Consider the following 20,132-nt stretch of genomic DNA (forward strand, 5'->3'; position numbering starts at 1 on the left):
TTGCCCACTTTCTAAAATCCACATAAGTGGTAAGTGTGCACGTTATGCTTTGCACACTTTTCTGAAATCCTGTATGGTAAGGGTTACGCGTTATTAACCTCGTTCTCTTTCTCTGAGTTGGTTTAGACCCCGGTACCTTGGGCTCCACTCATCTAGTGTGTCTCTGTTGACACACTCTGGAAGCATCACTCCCCTCACCATTGAGGGTTATTGTGAGCATGGTGCTTTCTATCAAGCGTTTAATTCTCTCTGAGGAGTTGGATTCCTCGCTCCATGGGCTGTTCCCGTGGTAGTGTTGAGTAGTGCTCCCCTTTTATTCGAACGGTTACCTGGAATGAGCACACTACTCCTCTGAATTTGGAGTTCTCCTCTCACATGAGAAGTTGAGTTCTCTGTTTTTCCAGAGCACCTGGAACCAGCAGCATCAGGTGAATTAGGCTCTTCCTCTGCCTCTCTGATGCGCTGAGTGTTTGGCTAGCTTGCAGTATGCTTACCCTTCTGATTCTACAATCGCGCTGTAGGTCGAGTTGAGAGCTAGGTTTGTGCTCCCTCAGCTAAGGTCAACTGCTGCTAGCCGTTCCAGCATTGGAACATTGTAGAGCTCCCTTCTCCACTGAGAACTGTGTGTGTTGCTCCCTCAGCTAAGTAAATTATTGTTAGCTGTTCCAGCTTTGGAACATGCTGCAGGTCGAGCCTCCTCTCATTTGAGAACTAGGGGTGTTGCTCCCTCAGCTAAGTAACTGCTAGCTGTTCCACCATTGGAACATGCTGTAGGTCGAGCTCCCTCTCGATTGAAAGCTGGATGTTTGCTCCCTCAGCTACAGATTTACTGCTAGCCACTCCAGCATTATAAGCCCTAGATTGAGTTGATGACTTCTCAAACATAGCGTTTTGGGATGCACCATTTCCATCTATGGGCTGCTCTTTCAGAGTGCTACGAGAACCCCTTAGAACGGTATTTAAAAAAAATCCATGTTATGGTAAGTGGGCATGTGAAGTTTTTGTACACTTTCTAAAATCCACACTGTGGTAAGTTCGCACGCTAGTACTCTGCGTTCTTTTCTAGAATCCTGTATGGTAAGAGCTCCGCGCAGCAGCTTTGTGCTCTTTCTGAGTGGTTTAAAACCCCGGTTCCGCCTTGGGCACCACTCCACCTATGTATCCTCTGAATACCTACTTTAACAGGGTGTTTGTACTAGGGGTCTGTTGAGACAGTTCCTTCAGCATATATAGAGCGGTAGCCCCTGTGTGACAGGCCAAAACTTAGTATGATTCTAGGCTCTTGGTTGTATTCCCTTAAAGGACTCTATCCTGATTCCAAGCCTTGAGCTCTACCCGAGGCCCAGGACTTCTGCCAGAATTGCAGCCAGAATTGTTTTTCCAATTGTTTATTTTCTTTATTATTTAAAAAAAAAATGTTTAGGCCTATTTTTTTGTTGTGAATGTCCCAATTGAGGTACAGGATGTGAAAATTTCAGATAAATGTTCATGTTACATAGTTTGGTTGCATTTGTGAGTTAATAAAAATTTAGATGGTTGTTTAAAATAGATATATAATATCATAATATCGATATATCGATCAGTATACTCCTGAATCGAATCGTAATCGTATCGTATAATTTTTTGAGGTATCGGCAAATATCGCATTGCTGGGTATGAGAATCGATATCGTATCATATCGTGACGAACCATCCGATTTACACTCCTACTATTTATATCAGTACTTTTCCATTACACCCCGCAAAACTGGTAGGCCTAATTGTGTTCTTTTCTCCCCAAAATTCTGACTTCACATGTACACCTCTTTGTGAATGCCAAGGTATGTTTACATGATTACATAATATTTAGAAGTCAGAATCATCATTTATTATATATATATATTTTATTTTCCACTAAATGATGTCATCTGATGGCCATTAGTGGTTTTTAGAGCTCCCTCTGTGAAATCTCCCTGTGATTTCACATCCGAGATTGCTGTTATGAAGATGATTGGCTGCATATACTTCACTCATATCACATGATCATTATTCCCTCCCTATCTAGAGGATGAATATCATATGTCGTTCTGTGTTCTGTGTTCTGTCTCAGTAACACGATACTTGTGTTCCAATTCAGTATTTGCATCTATTGATCCTTCCAAGGCCAAATTCATCACAGGAGTACAACCCCTTCTGAGAATGCAGCACCTGAATTGTGACACACATTTATAAACAAAAAACAATGGACAATTTACTATTCCATAAGGCCATGGGAGAGGATTTGTAAATGGAAGTGAATAAGTGACACAACTGATGCTGGTAGGTCACATGATAATAACAACATGGCGAATATAGTATGTCTGGATTACATTCATACTATATAGAAATTGTGTTTTTAGCAGTCACGAAGTAATTAGCCTTTTTCACAAAAATCGGAAATTACGTCAGTGCAGGATAAAGTTAATTCTGTTACAGGTCTGCACCTATTATATTAGTATGCCCTTTTCTCAAATAATGCTTCTTAGGGTGTATTCACACCTGTCTTGTTTGGTTCGATTGAATTGAACTCAAGTTCGTTTCGGATCTTTTGGGCAGGTGTGAATACAGCAATCGCACTCGGGTGCGCACCAAACAAAGTGCCAAACGAACTCTGGTATGGTTAAATGGATGATCCAAGGAATGGATGACCTTAAGCACACGTGTGGTTTTGTTTACAGTTTCTCGTTCACTTGCAAAAAGGGCAGTGTGAAAGCGAACCGCACCAAACAAAAACAAATTCACATTGTATTTGTTCCAGACCAAAGCAAGTGAACTAGTGGACTTTCCTGGTGTGAATAGACCCTTACATTTTCAGTTTTGTCTGTTTTCTAAGTTGTTGTTATATATATAACAATTTACTTGTTTGTAACTTATATGTCCAAAAATACATTTTCTAAGAATACATTTAACAATTCTGATTATGGTTGAAGCATATTAAACTCAACACAACAACATAATCCCGATAGAATAGGAATAAAGCCATGAATCGAGTCATCTCTTGTTTAATATGTATTTCCCAGGGCACATTATACAACGTACATTTACGCCATCACGCTAATAATGCAAAGGAGAGCAAGTAGAAAATACTATATTACTGTAGTAGTAGTAGTAATAATAATAATAATAATAAGAGATTGCAGAAGTTTACTGAGGTTCATCATCGGAAATGGGAATTATAAGCATGCTTGTTGATTGATAGATCTGCAGCTGTCTGTGAGTGATCAGTTCCAGAGAAAGAGAGTCGAAGGACCTGTCCAGATACCCAAACTTGTGGCCTTTGCACATGACCACTACTCAGATGATGAATTTCCTATATTTGGCCCATGTGTTCCAGTGGATGTGAAGACTGCAAGTGTGTGTAGAACCTTTGATTACCTGATGGGACACATTTACAGTGTTATTAAAGAGCTTTTTAAATTTCAATTCTAAATGTCTGCTCAGTAGTCACTATAACAGACGACACAATTTAGTAATTGTGGTGCTTTTAATTAAGTAATAAAAAGCAGTTGCAAATGTTGTACAAAATACACATACTCATCTTTGCACCAATAAAACGTGATGATCTATTTAAAAAGAAATTAATAATTTAGGGTGCACACCCTCCCATGTTTGTATGCATTGGTGTTAGTTTTAATATGCAATACATTATACCAAAAGACATAAGCGGAAAATATTATGTTTTGAAAAAGTAGTTTTGTAAGGTCACAAAGCCATTGCCCTTCTAAACAAAACTGTTTAATGATGTTTTGATCTACAGTACTCAAGGTGATGGGAGACAGGATTCTCCCAGGTGTCAGAGCTGTTTGTACATGGTCTCCTGTGTGTCGACACATAATTTGTCATCTATTATGAGTGCTGCTAATTAACAACTGAAGTTTGACAAACAGTTATTCTGAGATGTAAACACACTTAATCTTTCAGTAAAAAAAATGCATTGCAACTCTTGCTGAAAGTTTCACAAGAAATACAGAAAATGTCTTACAGTTGTAGAAAAGATCATTCATTAATGACTGAATCATATTTAATAATGTAAGTCAGCATCATCATACACTAATTTTCTTAATCCTCAATTAGAGTAAATATGCATTATATATATTTTTTTCTTACAAAAAAAATTACCTTTCCTGGCTCAATACATTTAAAAACAATGAATGTGTCATTGTATTACATATCTCAGGAACCTATTATTACAATCTTAAGAACTCTAATGGTGTGTTGTGTTGTAGCAGTATAGAAACGATTAGATGATCAGATGTATTAATAATATTCTAGAGAAATTAACTCTGTAGTGTTTAATGACTACAGCAGAGAGAGTCCAGATATGAATCCAAATATGTGTGACCATTGAATTAAACACTACTATACTGTCATGGATCATTAATCTTATATTGAATTTGGTACTGCTCAGTAAGGTTGTCAAAGTTTCTGCATTTCTGATCTAGCTGTAAGAGTAAAGGGCTTCTTCAAATGAGGTCTCGGAATGTGGTCTTTGTTTACCAGGCCACAAAGCATACAATAGGCTAAATGTGTCCTTTGCGGGCCCTACCATCATAAGATTCATTGTGCACTAATGACAACAGCATTTTTATTTATATATATTTTTTTATTTGTTTGTTTGAGCAGATTTACACTTTTGTGGTGTAAATTTATTTTGTAATGTAAGGAACCCAAAGTGTAAATCTTTGTAGGTTATATTTTAAATAATAAATTCTCATAATACATTACAAATTTCTGGAACTGAAAAAGGCCCACCACTATCTTGGTCATTTAAAAGGCCTCTTGGTAATACAGATCATCTGCTACTGTGTTGTACATCCCAAATATAACCAGAAGAGGGTAACACAGACACATAATTCCTTGGAAACTCTTATGAATGACCATCTCTCATCCCTATACAGATTATTGACCATGAAGGCCTACTAATATATAGCTAAATCATTTACAGTACTAGTTAAAAGTTTGGATACACTTATTTTATTCTTATTACTATTTTCCAATGTTCAAAATTTTTAAGCAATTTTAAGAATCCAAATTAGTTTAATAACCTTCTGTAACCTTTTTAATTTTCACAATGGCTGTCAAATAAGGAAGGGAAAAACAGAAAAAATACATTAAAGTTTAAGCATCAGAATTTAAATTGATATCAGCTGATACATGAGACGGAGTTAGTCTTTTTAATTCTAATATTGACTGTCATTATTTTTTTCCTTGTGTCAAACCTGTGAAAAGTGCAGCTGACCTTTTTTTAATCACTTAACTATGTGTGTGTGTTTGTGATTGTCTGAATAGCTGCACTAATTCATCCAATTAATTCCCTCTGGGTTGTAACAGTATCCTGAGAAATATTACAACAGTATCGTAATGCATATTAACTGTTATTAAGTGGCTCCTAAAAGGCTGAGAATTAAATTAGTGATTCAAATATGATAATTTTTAACAACACAGTAGTTCTTGATCTGTGCACATTCCTCTCCTAATTCAAACCTGACAAATTTTTAATTGGAGAAATCAATATTATGCATATGGAGCTTGTATTTTAGCTGAAAGCAAAGGTTTAAAGTTAAAAATGTCTTGATGGATTTATTACAAAAACAACTTTTCACTAAGACTGTGTTAGGCTGGCAAATCACACTTATGCTATTGAATGTGCATTTACAAACGTATCATTCTTTACCTTGAGCATATGTTATGTTAGTAATTTTTCGTCTTAAGTATATGCCGTTCATGGTAATATTTTTGTATTTCATGACATTTTTATTGTCATTTGAAAAGTAAAGTCTGGTAGCCTACTGTTGATTTGCCATTTAATGTCTAGAATAAAATCTAGGCCTGAAGCAGTACCAGGTAAAAATCTTTGTAAGTATGTATTGTGGCAAATCACAAATACATAATTTGGAAAAAATTAACTACAGTATCCTGAAGCATTTCATTATCAAAGATGGTGAAATCAGAATTATATTTTTCTCTGCTTCTCAGTGTAGAAAGTTTTCTGTATTTGTTTTGAAACTTTTAGCAAGATTTGCATCGTCTTTGATTGAAAGTTGAGTGTTACATACTGCCAAACTTCTCCTGTTAATTAGCAGCACTCATAATAGATCACTAATTATGTGTTGATGCACAGGAGACCATGTGCAAACAACTATGACACCTGGGAAACCTGCATGCACACTCAATTTTTAATACACACAACTTCTATTTTATCCTGTAATATTGTAATACACTTTCTAGACTAGTACAAAAATTAATAAAACTGTAAATAAAAACTGGATTAGTGGACCTTCTATGTCCAAACCATCTAAGCCTGGTGTTGCTGATGTGCTCAATATTATTCAGTCATATCAAATAATATTTTGGACTTGAACAAGATTAGTTCATGAGTCATTCCATGAAATTGGTGCCTCTTCTACTTGGAAAAATTAAAAAATAAAATACGTTTAATCAACATTTCTTTAAATATCCATGAAATGTAGACACCTTAAAATGACAAGAAATTGTATTGTGCCTTCTCAGACTATTTTAAATTAATAAAACATCAGGCTATTTTGAATTAATTGTGCCATCTCAGGCTATTTAAAAATTAATAAAACTGTAAATAAAAACCTTGACTAGTGGACCTAAGCCTGGTGTTGCTGATGTGCTCAATATTATTCGGTTATATCAAATAATATTTTGGACTTGAACAAGACTTTAGATTGTACCACGGAAATCACATTTTTTGTTTACCTGACAAAATATGTTTTATTGTGGTCCCTGAATGTTTTTTGTTTAATGTTCCTTGTTGCTAAAGTGGATACTAACATTTTTAACAATCAAATTTAGTAAAAATATGGTGGATGTCCAGAGGAAGACAGTTTCAACTGGCCCTCCAAGCTACTATTGTCCAAAAAATGCATTACAACTTGCAAGTGTTACATCAGTGTCAGTGTTAAAACTGTCAGTCAGAATGATCTCAAGAGATTTTTGAGAAAATATATATTTGAATTTAATGACAAGGATATCCAGTGTATAGAGTAAATGTGCAGTAGGACAGCATAATAGGTCTTTGTATTTACAGAGGAATTCAAAGTAGGTTACAGACAATGAAGTCACAGTCATTTTTTACTCTGAGTTTGTAGGTTTATTTGATGTTATGAATTTATGTTATAGTTAATAGACAATTTTGTGTATTCCTTGCATTTATACAAATGTGTTGCTTATGTTTTTGTGGTCATTTCTATTTTCAGCTTGGACAAAACACCAAACGCAAAGCTGCCATGAGTTCTGTAAGTCAAAGCTTTTCTGAGAATAACTCCATCGTTCATCCTGAATACTTTTTCATCATTGGACTTTCAGGTATACCGTATAGCACTTATTTCTATATTTTCTTATTTTTCATTTATATTATTGCTGTAATTGAGAACTCTGTAGTCCTTTTTATTATAGTTGTTGACCGGAACCTGCACAGTCCAAAGTACATTGGTATGTTTTACTTGGCCTTGGCTGACTTTGGTGAAACTAATGCACTGATTCCTAACATTATGAAGATTTTTGTTTTTGACTCACAGTACATCTCCTACAATGCTTGTTTGGCAAACATGTTTTTTGTTCACTTCTTTAGTACTATGCAGAGCCACACTCTTGTTGTTCTGGCATATGATCGCTTCATTGCAATTTGTTTGCCATTAAGATATCATGCCATAGTGAATAATACTGTCATGTGTGTAGTGTTTGTAGGATTATGGTCATTTAATGGTGGTGTGGTTGTCTTTGTGGTGTCTTCGATCACACGACTTTCATTCTGTAAATCCAATGCTGTACCTAGTTATTATTGTGATCATGGACCAGTGTATATGTTGGCATGTAATGATGTTAGCATTAATTATTTCATGGCAAAACTCTGCACAGCTTTATATGTTGTAGCACCATTGCTCTTTATAGTCCTGTCATATCTGGGAATTTTTCTTGCCTTAAGTAAAATAACAACTTGGGAAGGACGTTTAAAAGCACTGAAGACCTGTGTTTCTCACCTGTTGTTAGTGGGATCATTTTTTCTCCCCATAATCTGCATATACACGGCTGCATTCATAGTTTCTGTTACTCCCAATACCAGGGTCATCAGCACATCTCTGGCATATGCTGTTCCACCAATGCTAAATCCCATTATTTATGTTTTAAATACATCTGAAATCAAAGACTTAATTCAAAAATACCTTAAAAAGAGATCAACACGAATTGAGAGTGTTTCAAACTAACTGTTTTCTTTATTATTTAATTAAATTGTTCATGTAAAATAAATTTGTATTAAAAACATTCTCAAAAAATTATTTTAAAACATAGCAAATCTATGGATTAAGAAGAAATTTAGGAGCAAATTAACTAAATATACTGGGTTATATACAATAAGGCTGTTCCACTGTGTTTAAGCGTAAAGAAGAGACAAGCAGTAATATGCTTTTATTTTTATATCTATTGCATCTTATTTAATGTGCCTGTATTGTACTGTATGTATTCTTAATTACTAACCCAAAGACAAAACAAACAAAAACAAGCAAAATGCACGAGCAATTTGAATGACTTTGTGTGAGCAGTCATTACTATGCTGAAATATGTGCATATTTCATGTTAAACTTTCAAGTTTCATCCACCCAAATGCTGTTAACTCTTATGTTTCATCACATAATTAAAATAATATTATTTTAGAATGTATTCCTGTTTGAACATGCAATCCAATGGTACATTTTCACATGAGCATGCTGATCTGAGATATATGCTGATAAGGTTCTTTTATTGTCTCTCTGTTGCAGTGTCTCAAATGGCATTTTAGTTTTGCTATCTCTGTCTTTGCTTTACAATAAAGAATAAAAACTGAACATGAACCAAGATATCAATTTATTGATGAAAACTTGAGGAAATTCACACGGAAGAATGTGAAAGTACACTGTTTTCTTTGCTTACAATCAATAAATACTCAGAAATAGTCTATACTGTGCAAATAAATATTCAGCCATTTGAATTGGTCTTCTTCCTGATGTCCATAAAACATAACTATAATAAAAGGTACTGTATAGTGTAGTCGTTATCAGTGTTGGGCAGTAAATGCATTACAATAATAATATTAGCCTACTATCTCGAGTAGTTTAACCAATTACTAATAGTATTTCAGTGGTAATATTGCAGTTATCATCCATAAAATAGATTGTTACAACCTTTAGTTTTGTTTGTATCAACTAGTAATTATTGGGAGTAGCTACCACAATCCAATCATTCCCAGATTTATTTTCGTAATCATCAAAACTCATGCAAGCAAGTGTCCAGCAAACTAGCTTAGAAGATGGAAGAGCTGATATTAAGTGGCTTGAAATACTTGCATTACTTTTTGGCGGTAGAAAAGATAACAAGAACACACACAATGAATCTTGGGATAGCCTGGGCTGCAAAGGATGCATTTGTTGTATCCTTTGTGGTCTGGGAAACAAAAGATACATTTCAAGGCTGCAACAGCCTTTGTTATGCCACTATAACAGAATGCAGCCTTAAAGGATGTAGCCTCTGAATTGGGACAGAGCTATTGGATTAATTATGCACAGAGACAGAACTCAGAATATCAAAAGATGCTTGTCATCCAGATAGAGAGGGAATATTGATCATATAATATGAGTGATGTACAGTGTTGTGCAGGTATTCATGCGTGACCAAAATAAAAAATGCACCGGGTAAAAAAGTTCAAACCATTCCTTTGCATACCGATATGGTTGACAGCTGTTAATGCACAATCACCATTTTAGATTGACTAACTGTAATACTGTACAAAGTTGATGAAATTATGAAAATTCATATTAAAAAATAAAAGTAAAAAAGAAATAAATGAAAATTTAAATTTTATCATTGTATTTTTTGTGTATTTTACATTTTATATCATTTTACTTTTATATAATAGTTTCTATTTTAAAATATAATAATATTATTGCACTTTATTATTTTGTTTCTTTTTTTAAATAAAGTGCAATTATACTATTATTACTATTATTAATGTATTTATTTTTATAGTTATATTTAATGGGCCACACTATACAGTGTGAGCACCAAACCAAATCTCCAGGTGCTGTCATGAGAACCAGATTGAAAAACCTGTGTGTATCCCTGACTATTTCCTTGAGGTTCTGTAATAAAATGTTTGCAAGTAAGTTTGTTAAATGCAATCCTTCCACTAAAAAATAGTTCCTGACAGTGACAGTAAATGGCAAGAGAATGATCCAAGCTGTAACATGCCTCATCATATGGAGCTCAAATAAAAACAGAGAATAAGAGCTGGTCTCATCCACTGTGTCATTTATTTTTAACACCATATATGATATTTTTCATACATGTATATCTGCTTATCTTTCAGCATAAGAAAACGTTTTCCATCTTTAGTTTAAAAGTTTATACTAAGCGCCACAACTGCTGGACTGTGTTAAGAGAGCACAGGGGCACAGATGTTGACAATTCCAGCGTGTCACAACCAAATGCACCTATCCACCTCACAACCTTCCAACACCCAAGACTTGTGACTTCGCTTCCCAACATCCGGGAGAGCCACCACTAGGGTGGAAGTCACCTCAGCCAGAGCCTTTTCTCACCTTGTTAGAAAGCAGGAATACAACAGCTGAAGTTCTGGTAAACAACACTGGAAAGTGTCTATTTTCTGGCAGGGAAAAGGACACTAGGGAGGTCACATCCTACCCGAAGGGGAGGTAATGTTGAGAGAACAATCTATGGACTTACAGAAGGAAGTACCACATAGGGAAGATCCTGTAGTGGGCTCCACCCAAGGGAAGAACCAGATACAGAACCTCATGATAGACCATGTGTCTGTGTAGGGAAAACAGTGTACCCCAGAGGGCAAGTCAGTGGAATGATACACATATGGGGCCACGAAGAGGAGCCACAACAAATGGAACACTAATTCATTGCCGGAGTTCACTCTGTGGAAATTATTTCGTAATGAATAATATAGTGAGTTCTTCTGCTGAACTCAGCTATGCAAAAAAATGCTTAAGTGATGGAAGGTTGTCCAGGGTTTATGAGAAGGAACTAAACTGGACTCAATGAGCGCAATGCCACCTGATACAGGGGGAGGTGCTGTTTGCAAGCTCTACATGCTACCAGTCACCTGATTTCAAGAACTATTCAGAACTCTGGAAAAAAACTGGTTCCATCCGTAGATTGTAGAATCTGGCAAATGTATTGGGTGTATCCCAACCTGCAGCTCTACAGTTGTCTGCTAGAGAGGCACCGTTCGCTAAAGCTGACGAAGCAGCAATGCCCCTGGTCGAGTGGGCTCGCACTCCCAGCGGGCACGATAAGCCTCTAGCCTGATAAGCCATCAGGATCGCATCCACAATTCAGTGGGAGAACCTCTGTTTGGAGACAGTATTCCCCTTCTGCTGTCCTCCAAAGCAGACAAAGAGCTGTTCAGACAGTCTGAAACTCTGCATACATTCCAAATAAATGTGCAGGGCTCACACTGGGCACAACAGAGACAGGTCAGGGTACCTCTTCTGAAGGGAGATAGCTTGCAAGGTTACCACCTGTTTCCAGAAGAGAGTGGTGGGAACCTTGGGCATATATCCGGGCTGGGGTCTCAGGACAACGTGAGAGTCTGCCATTATAGGCAAGATTGACTAACAGAGAGGGCTTGAAGTTCCCCCACCCTCTTGATAGAAGTGAGTGCAGTAAGTAAGGCCGTCTTCATAGAGAGGGCATTAAAGTCAACTGACTGAAGAGGCTCAAATGGATCTCTCTGTAAGGCCTGAAGGACCACTGAGACATCCCAAGAGGGAATGAGGCACGGCCTCAGGGGATTTAACCTCCGGGCACCTCTTAGGAATCTGACAAACAGATCACGCCTCTACAGTGGTTCGCTGCAGAGTGTAGAAGCAGACAAGTGCCTCTCCAGGCCCTCCTGAAGGAAGGAAAGCACTGATCCAATAGCACATCTCTGAGGGTCTTCCCACACCAATCAGCGAAAATGTGCCACTTCAGGCAGTAAAGTCACCTCATAGAGCCATGACTGTGGCTGAGGATGCCATATGACGAGCCTCCGAGAGGTGTGCTGTCATAGTGGCCAAGTCCAGTTCCACACTGAGAAAAGAGAAGCTCTGCATGCGGGAGAGTTTCTTGAAACCTCTTATTAAGAAACCACAACTAGATCCTAGTGAACTGGCAAATTACAGACCCATCTCAAATCTTCCTTTTATGTCTAAAATTTTAGAAAAAGTTGTGTCTGCTCAATTGTGCTCCTTCCTGCAAAAAAATTATCTCTATGAAGAATTTCAGTCAGGTTTCAGGCCCCACCATAGCACAGAAACTGCACTTGTTAAAATTACAAATGACTTGCTTCTTGCGTCAGACCAAGGCTGTGTCTCATTGCTAGTTTTACTTGATCTTAGTGCTGCGTTCGATACTATAGATCATGACATACTCATAGATTGATTACAAAACTATACAGGTATCCAAGGGCAGGCTTTAAGATGGTTTAGATCCTACCTTCCTTGCCGCTGTGGCCTCTGGCTTGCTTAGTTGGGGACACTTAATTTCCAGCGATATCGTTGACTTGATTGCAAAGATACTATTTAAATTGAGCTGGATGTTGACATCACTGAATTCAATGATGAACTGTCTTTAACTGAATAATTAGTGTTTACTATTGTCATTTTGCATTATTGACACACTATTTTCCTAATTAACGCTGTTCAGTTGCTTTGGCACAATCTGTATTGTTAAAAGCGCTATATAAATAAAGGTGACTTGACTTGACTTGACTTATTTGTATGATTATATTGCTATATTGGGAGTTAGGACATGTGGATGGATTTATTCCTGGGAGATTTTGGATGGATTCTGGTATGAGGCCTACTCTTCTACAGCTGAGTGGATGATAGGAAACTATTGAGGAAACCATCTTCAAGTAATTGTTTCCCTCTTCTCCTTATAATGGCACAACCTTGACATTTAAGTGAGTTCCATTTTTTAAGAAGTCTGAGAAGATGTGCATCTCCTTTGGCTCCTGAAGTTAAGAACATACTGCAGTTAAATGGGATTCTTCGACTCCAATCTCGCCCAAGGGGTAAGAAAGCTGGGAGAAATTATATTCATTCAATATTTACAATTGTTGGAAATCGCCCTACTTCTTGTGGAACTGCTGTGGATCTTAAAAGACAGCCAACTGGGCAAAAAATGTATTTATCTCACTGTTGTTACCAACCTAAGAACTTAATTCATATCAAGACAAACCAACACAAGTCAATACCATCTATGCCTGGTTTTCTCCTTTCTAATGTGCGTTCGTTATGCTACAAATGTGATGAGCTGCACAGTGTAGCACTGAATAATAACTCAGCAGTTGTCGCTGTTTCAGAGACTTGGCTAAATGATGGTATCCCAGATTCAATTGTAACTTTTCCTGGATATACAATACATCGGCGGGATCGTAAAGGAGGTGGGGGAGGAGGAGTTGCCTTGTATGTTTGTAACATCATCAAACAAATTCGACTGACTCATCTAGAAGAGGAAGAGCATGAAGCTTTGTGGGTCTGGTTACGTCCCGGTCGTCTTCCTCAAGGGTTAAGTTGTATTATTGCTGCTGTGTTATATTTTCCACTACGCCCTTCTGCATCAGCCCAACCTGGTTTACTAATCTCACAGTATATGGATCGTTGTCTCAGATATATTGAATGTAACTATAAGCAGGCTGCAATTGTCATACTTGGTGATACAAATAAGTACAAGTCTGAAACCATCTGCAGCAGACATGGTTTGAAACAAATTGTGGCTGGAGCAACAAGAAAGGCTAGTCAACTAGACTCTATATTTACCAATATTTTCTCCATGTATCAGACACCAGAGCATTTGCCTCCTGTTGGCTCTTCTGACCATCAGAATATCTTGCTAAATGCAGGAAACTGGCCCACCAAGCCTATTAAACATTTTTTTGCAGAAAACGTACCCCTGAGACAATCAGGGAACTGGGCCTCCTTATGAACACTACTGATTTTTCTCACATTCACAAAGTTATGGATCCTGAGGCTAAGGTTGATGCCTTTACTTCCACTATCATATCTATCCTGGATAAAACAGTTCCATTAAAGAAAGTCTCTATCACAAACACAGATAAGCCTTGGATGACTGTTCAAATTAAATATCTGTTAAAAGATAGGCAGTGTGCTTTTTGTTCTGGCGATAAAACCTCTTATAGGAAGTTAAAATCAATCATTGCCAAAAAAATCAAGAACGCAAATAAACAATATTACCAGCATGAGGTGGAGGAACTGCAATGCTCCGAGCCAAAACAATGGTTTAAGTCAATGAAGAATTTAATGGGGATGGAAGGAGATAAGAGTGACATGGTGTCTCAGAATCAAAACATTCATGCAACATGGGTGTGACACTCTGGCTAGGCACTTTGCTTCTGTGTGGAATTATGCAAGCCACATTTCTTTGTCTGAGGAAGAAGTTACCTGCAAGTTGCCAAATTGTAGTGTACCTCCTCTGAGTATTGGACAAGTTAAGACTAGACTCCGTACAGTGAATTCAGCCAAGGCTGCTGGTCCCGACTGCATTCCTCCTTGGGTGCTAAAGACTTTTCATGAAGAGTTGGCACCGGTGTTATTTGACATCTTCAATACATGCATTCAGCACAACATTTTTCCAAAACAATGGAAGGAGGCTGTAGTCAAAGCTGTTCCTAAAAAAGCAAAGCCTAGTTTTCCAGCAGATTATCGCCAGATTTCACTACTCAGCTGTGTTGGAAAGGTGTTTGAAGGAATCCTCAGAGATGCCATTCTGGAGGATACAGTTACTTAGATCGAACCATCACAACACGGCTTTATGAGGAACAGTTCAACTGAAACTGCCTTGATTAAAATTCTGCAGCACTGGCATGAAGCACTTAACAGCTCCCCCAAAATGACATGGTAATTAGTGCCAGGAGAGAGAACAACATTCCCTCCCCTCCCTCTCCTGTTATCTCAGGACATGCAATTAGTAGAGTTTCCACCTTTAAATTGCTTGGAGTTCAAATATCCTCTGACTTGTCATGGGATGCCCACATTAAGTACATTATTTCGAAGGTGCGCCCCAGAATATCTTTGCGCTGCAAAAAAAGCACAAATAAAATACTCAAGGACAGTTCATCACCATTGCATTGTTTCCTGCTTATGGCTCCAACACCTACTTATTCTCTTCGGCGGCACAAGACATTTGTTGTACCCAGGAGTAAAACCAAATGTCATGAACTCTCCTTTATTCTTATAAATTTTGGAGTATGTGTATGTTTGACACATTTCAGGGTTTTGTGCCGCAATATCCTGTCATGTCAAACTTTAAATAAACAACACTTAGCTGTGTATGAGAAGGGAGAGACCACTGCCTGTGCTGTAAATCCAATGACTAGGGAATTGAGAGGTGAATGAGTGCCGCTTTTCGCAGAGAGATTCTGCCTTTGGCTCTGAAAAACAGAACAAGTGAGCAAGTGCTACACTGGCCTATTTATACCTGGATGTCCCGAGATGGTGCATTTGGCTCTGAAAAACAGAACGAGTGAGCAAATGCTACACTGGCCTATTTATACCTGGATGGCCATCTATGCAAAATTTGCTCGCCAATTTCATTAGAATTTTCTCAATGATGTCAGAGGTGTCAGACACCTAGTGTCGTATTATTCGACACATCACCAAAGTGGACAACTGAAAGGGAATTAATAAATGCAGTAATATTTCCTCTGCACTTTAGAAACTGTGAGACTTTATTTGGTGAAATGCCTAGTTCTTTCATGAAACTCTTGATGGCGCAAGCTGATGGTCTTAACGTAACTGATGATATTCACAGCATTAAACGACTTGGCACGAGCTGATTGGTTCATGTTGCATATATGCAGCCAATGAGCTTGCAGCTTTACATTTAAATAGTTAGCCTCCACTCGAGCATTTTGCAGCGCGCTTTCAGAGTTCCTCTGAAACCCTCGACCTTCCCCAACTCCACCTGTATAGATCTATTACGGGTTATTCTATATGCCATTTGTGCAGCAGCAGTATGTCTTAAATACTCACAGCACCATATTGCCGTATGCATTGGCTGTAGCAAGTTCCTGTACTTGCTTGCAGCAGCAATAATCTACAACTACAGCAATAACCAACTGCAGCAGCAGTTCAGCAGCGTAGAAGATCTATTCCACCAAGACCAAATACATTAACATTTTCATATCCATTACTATGCTAAAATGTTCTGAGAGTTGTCATGAAATAACTTTATTTTTAATGAAATGCCAGAAGTGCCAAATACATTATCATTGTCACATCCGTTAACACGCTTTATAATACGGGTCCGTTGAATGCTTGAATCTGATTGGCTGACGAACGTTCTAAGGTGTGCAGTTATTTTCAGGGAAATGCACGACGAACGTAGATCCAGGCAGGTCTTGACCGCATTACATGTCCATATCACTTTGCCAAATGATTTGAGTTATTTCAAAGGTCCTTACTGCCTACAGCAGCATAAGAACCAAAACCCACAATGGCACTGGCCAAACAAATAAATATAGTAAAAAATAGTATAAAAACGACAGATCATTTCCATGTTTTTGTCACAAAGTTACATTTTATTATGTACGGAAATCATATACTCTATCTCTCCCGCTCTCTCTCTCCCTTACAGACGCACATACTGTACCAGTTTGCACACACACTAACATACGTGCTCATGTTGTTAGTGCTACTTACGATTTTATCAGTAACATGATCAACTTAAAAACTACATGACTTCTCACAAGCGAGGTAACAATGGTGCTGTTCGTGAAGAAAATGAACTTAAAGTCTCACTATTAGTAGAGACATTGCTGCCTAATACTTTTGAGAGACGCACAGAGAGTCAAGTCACACACTTAATCTCTCTCTCTCTCTTTCTCTCTCTCTCCCTAATAATTTAGTTATTAGCTGCATTAGTCTGCTATCAACAGCTCAAGCCTCCGCTACTACGTCTAAAATTACATTTTGGAATCAGCAACGGAGGCGTTGGATGAGATACAGAAGAAATTAATCCTGCTCACAATAGCGTTTTAAGTACAAAAACTGGACAAACACCTTGAAATATATCATCTGATCGATGTCTTGAGGTGTGGTAACCGTAGTATAAGCGGAAGGTGTAACCACCTCACGTGTGCATTACTTTCTAAGAATTCAATTTGAAGAATTTTTCCTTACAATATCTTCTGAGAGTTGTCATGATAGAACTTTATTTTTAACAAAGTGCCAGACCACGTCAGTAAGAACTTGGTCCTTTGTTCACTTCATTTTACCACGGTATTTAAATTTTTTTTACCTAAAAACAGAACAGTACAGAAAATGGCCTATTACTTCTAAATGATATGTTTTTTTATGTAAAAATCTTGATAACATTATAAGTGGACCTGTACAAAATAAATCACAAAGGCAGTTCGTGACCCCTTAAAAGATGAAAGATGCAAAATAATGCCAGCAGGAGTCACTCATACTTCAATAAAAAAAAAAAAAAATAGTTAATTTAGCTGAAATACAGTGGGGAAAATATTTGTTTGCCCACTTACAAAAAAATGAAGGGTCTGTAATTTTGATGGTAGGTTTATTTTAACGTATAGAGACAGAATACCAACCCAAAAAAATCCAGAAAAAACACATTATATAAAAGGTTAGAAATTGATTAGCATTTCAGTGAGTGAAATAAGTATTTGATCCCCAAGCAAAACATGATTTAGTACTTGGTGCAGAAACCCTTGTTGACAAGCACAGACGTAAGATGTTTTTTTGTAGTTGGTCACCAGGTTTGCACATATCTCAGGAGGGATTTTGGTCCACTCCTCTTTAGAGATTCTCTAGAGATACAGATTCTCTCTAAATCCTTAAGGTTTCTTGGCTGTTGTTTGGCAACTCGAAGTTTCAGCTCCCTCCACAGATTTTCTATAGGACTGAGGTCTGGAGACTGGCTAGGCCACTCCATGAACTTAATGTGCTTCTTCTTGTGCCACTCCTTTGTTACCTTGGTGGTATGTTTTGGGTCTTTGTAATCCTTGAAGGCTTATCCATGACCCATCTTCAGTGTTCTGGCTGAGGGAAGGAGGTTCTCGTCCAAGATTTTACAGTACATGGCCTGATCTATTTGCCCCTCAATGCGGTGAAGTCGTCCTGTACCCTTAGCAAAAAAACAGCCCCAAAGCATAATGTTTCCACCTCCAAGCTTGACTGTAGGGATGGTGTTCTTGGGGTCATAGTCAGCATTTCTCTCCCTCCAAACACTTAATGTTCTCTTCAGTTAATGTCAAAGAGCTCAATTCTGGTCTCATCTGACCACAGCACTTTCTCCCAAGCCTTCTCTGAATCATTTAGATGTTCATTGTCAAACTTTAAACGGGCCTGTACATGTGCCTTCTTGAGCAGTGGGACCTTGCGGGCGCTGCAGGATTTCAGTCCATTGCGGCATAGTGTGTAACCAATGGTTTGCTTGGTGACTGTGGTCCCAACTGCCTTAAGATCATTAACAAGCTCCTCCTGTGTAGTTCGGGGCTGATCCCTCACCTTTCTCATGATCCTCCTTACCCCATGAGGTGAGATCTTGCACAGAGCTCCAGACCGAGGCTGATTGATGGTTATTTTGTATTTCTTCCATTTCCGAATAATCGCACCAACAGTTGTCTCCTTCTTACCAAGCTTCTTGCTGATTGTTTTGTAGCCCATTCCAGCCTTGTGCAGATCTACAATCCTGTCTCTGACATCCTTTGACAGCTCTTTGGTCTTGCCCATGTTTGTGGGAGAGGTTGGAATGGAAGATACAGATTGTGTGGACAGGTGTCTTTTATACAACTAACGAGGTGACATTAGGAGTGACTTCTTAAAGTGACAGGATTAATCTGTGTTCCACATGGGCACATAGCCAGTCTGTGGGAGCCAGAATTCTTGCTGGTTGGTAGGGGATCAAATACTTATTTCACTCACTGAAATGCAAATCAATCTCTCACCTTTATATAATGTGTTTTTTTCTGGATTTTTTGTTTGGTATTCTGTCTCTATCCATTAAAATAAACCTACCATAAAAATTACAGACCCTTCATTTCTTTGTTAGTGGGCAAACTTACAAAATCAGCAGGGGATCAAATAAATATTTTCCCCACTGTACATTAATACATGGAACAGTTTTGACGCTATATTATTGATTATGTTGATATTGGTTATGTTTTGCGCATTGATACACAGAACCGTTGGGTGAAGCAGTTATTGCCGTGCATTATTGTAAGTAAAACACAGCTGTTGACCAATCGAAATCGAGGACTGGAACTAACTGTTTTATAATTTCTTATTTATCACAAATTTTATTATGATAATTGGCAATTCTGTAGTCCTTCTCATTATTGCTCTTAAACAAAGTCTGCACAGTCCAAAGTACATTGGTATGTTTAATTTGGCTTTGGCTGATATTGGTGAAACTAATGTAGTGATTCCTAACATGACTTTTCTGTTTTGACTCACAGTGAATCTCCTACAGTGGTTGTTTCGCTAACATGTTTTTTTTGTGAACCTCTATATTACTGTGCATAGAGTATTATTATAGTACTGTTACTCTGAGTTTCACTTTTGTTGTTATGGTATATGATCACTTGATGGCAATTTGTCTTCTATTAAGATATCATGCAACTGTAAATAATACTGTCATGTCTTTAGTGTTTATAGTAGTATTATAGTAGTATCTATACAATACATTTACAAAAGCCAAGTATCCAAAAATATGTGCAATAGATACACATATGCACAAATCCACATACACTCGAAATGCACTTTTTTGGTTTACAATCCACCATTACACAAAAGTAGCCTATATTATACAGTAACTAATACTGTCATGTCTTTAGTGTTTTTTAGTAGTATGGACCTTCAATACTTACAACAGAACAGTTATTATTGTGTTCATGGACCAGTGTACAAATTGGCATGTAATGGCAATCCAATGGCAATGGAAAACCTCAGCACATCCCTATACATTCTAGCACCATTGATCATTAAAGTCCTGACATATATTGATATTTTTCTCACTTTAATCAAAATTACAACCTGGGAAGCACATTTAAAAGTGCTG

The 20,132-nt window shown here is 37.6% G+C and overlaps 1 protein-coding gene across 1 annotated transcript; it reads left to right on the forward strand.

Annotated features, from left to right (window-relative positions):
* The first annotated feature begins 7,243 nt into the window (after positions 1–7,243).
* LOC107588309 (olfactory receptor 52E8-like) lies at positions 7,244–8,248 on the forward strand. Its single transcript, XM_016276352.1, has one exon. The coding sequence runs from the start codon at positions 7,271–7,273 to the stop codon at positions 8,246–8,248; it is 978 nt and encodes a 325-aa protein (XP_016131838.1). The 5' UTR covers positions 7,244–7,270.
* Positions 8,249–20,132: the final 11,884 nt, after the last annotated feature.

Source organism: Sinocyclocheilus grahami, unplaced genomic scaffold, assembly GCF_001515645.1.
Source record: "Sinocyclocheilus grahami isolate Dianchi unplaced genomic scaffold, SAMN03320097.WGS_v1.1 scaffold6.1, whole genome shotgun sequence".
In the NCBI taxonomy this organism is placed as follows: Eukaryota; Metazoa; Chordata; class Actinopteri; order Cypriniformes; family Cyprinidae; genus Sinocyclocheilus; species Sinocyclocheilus grahami.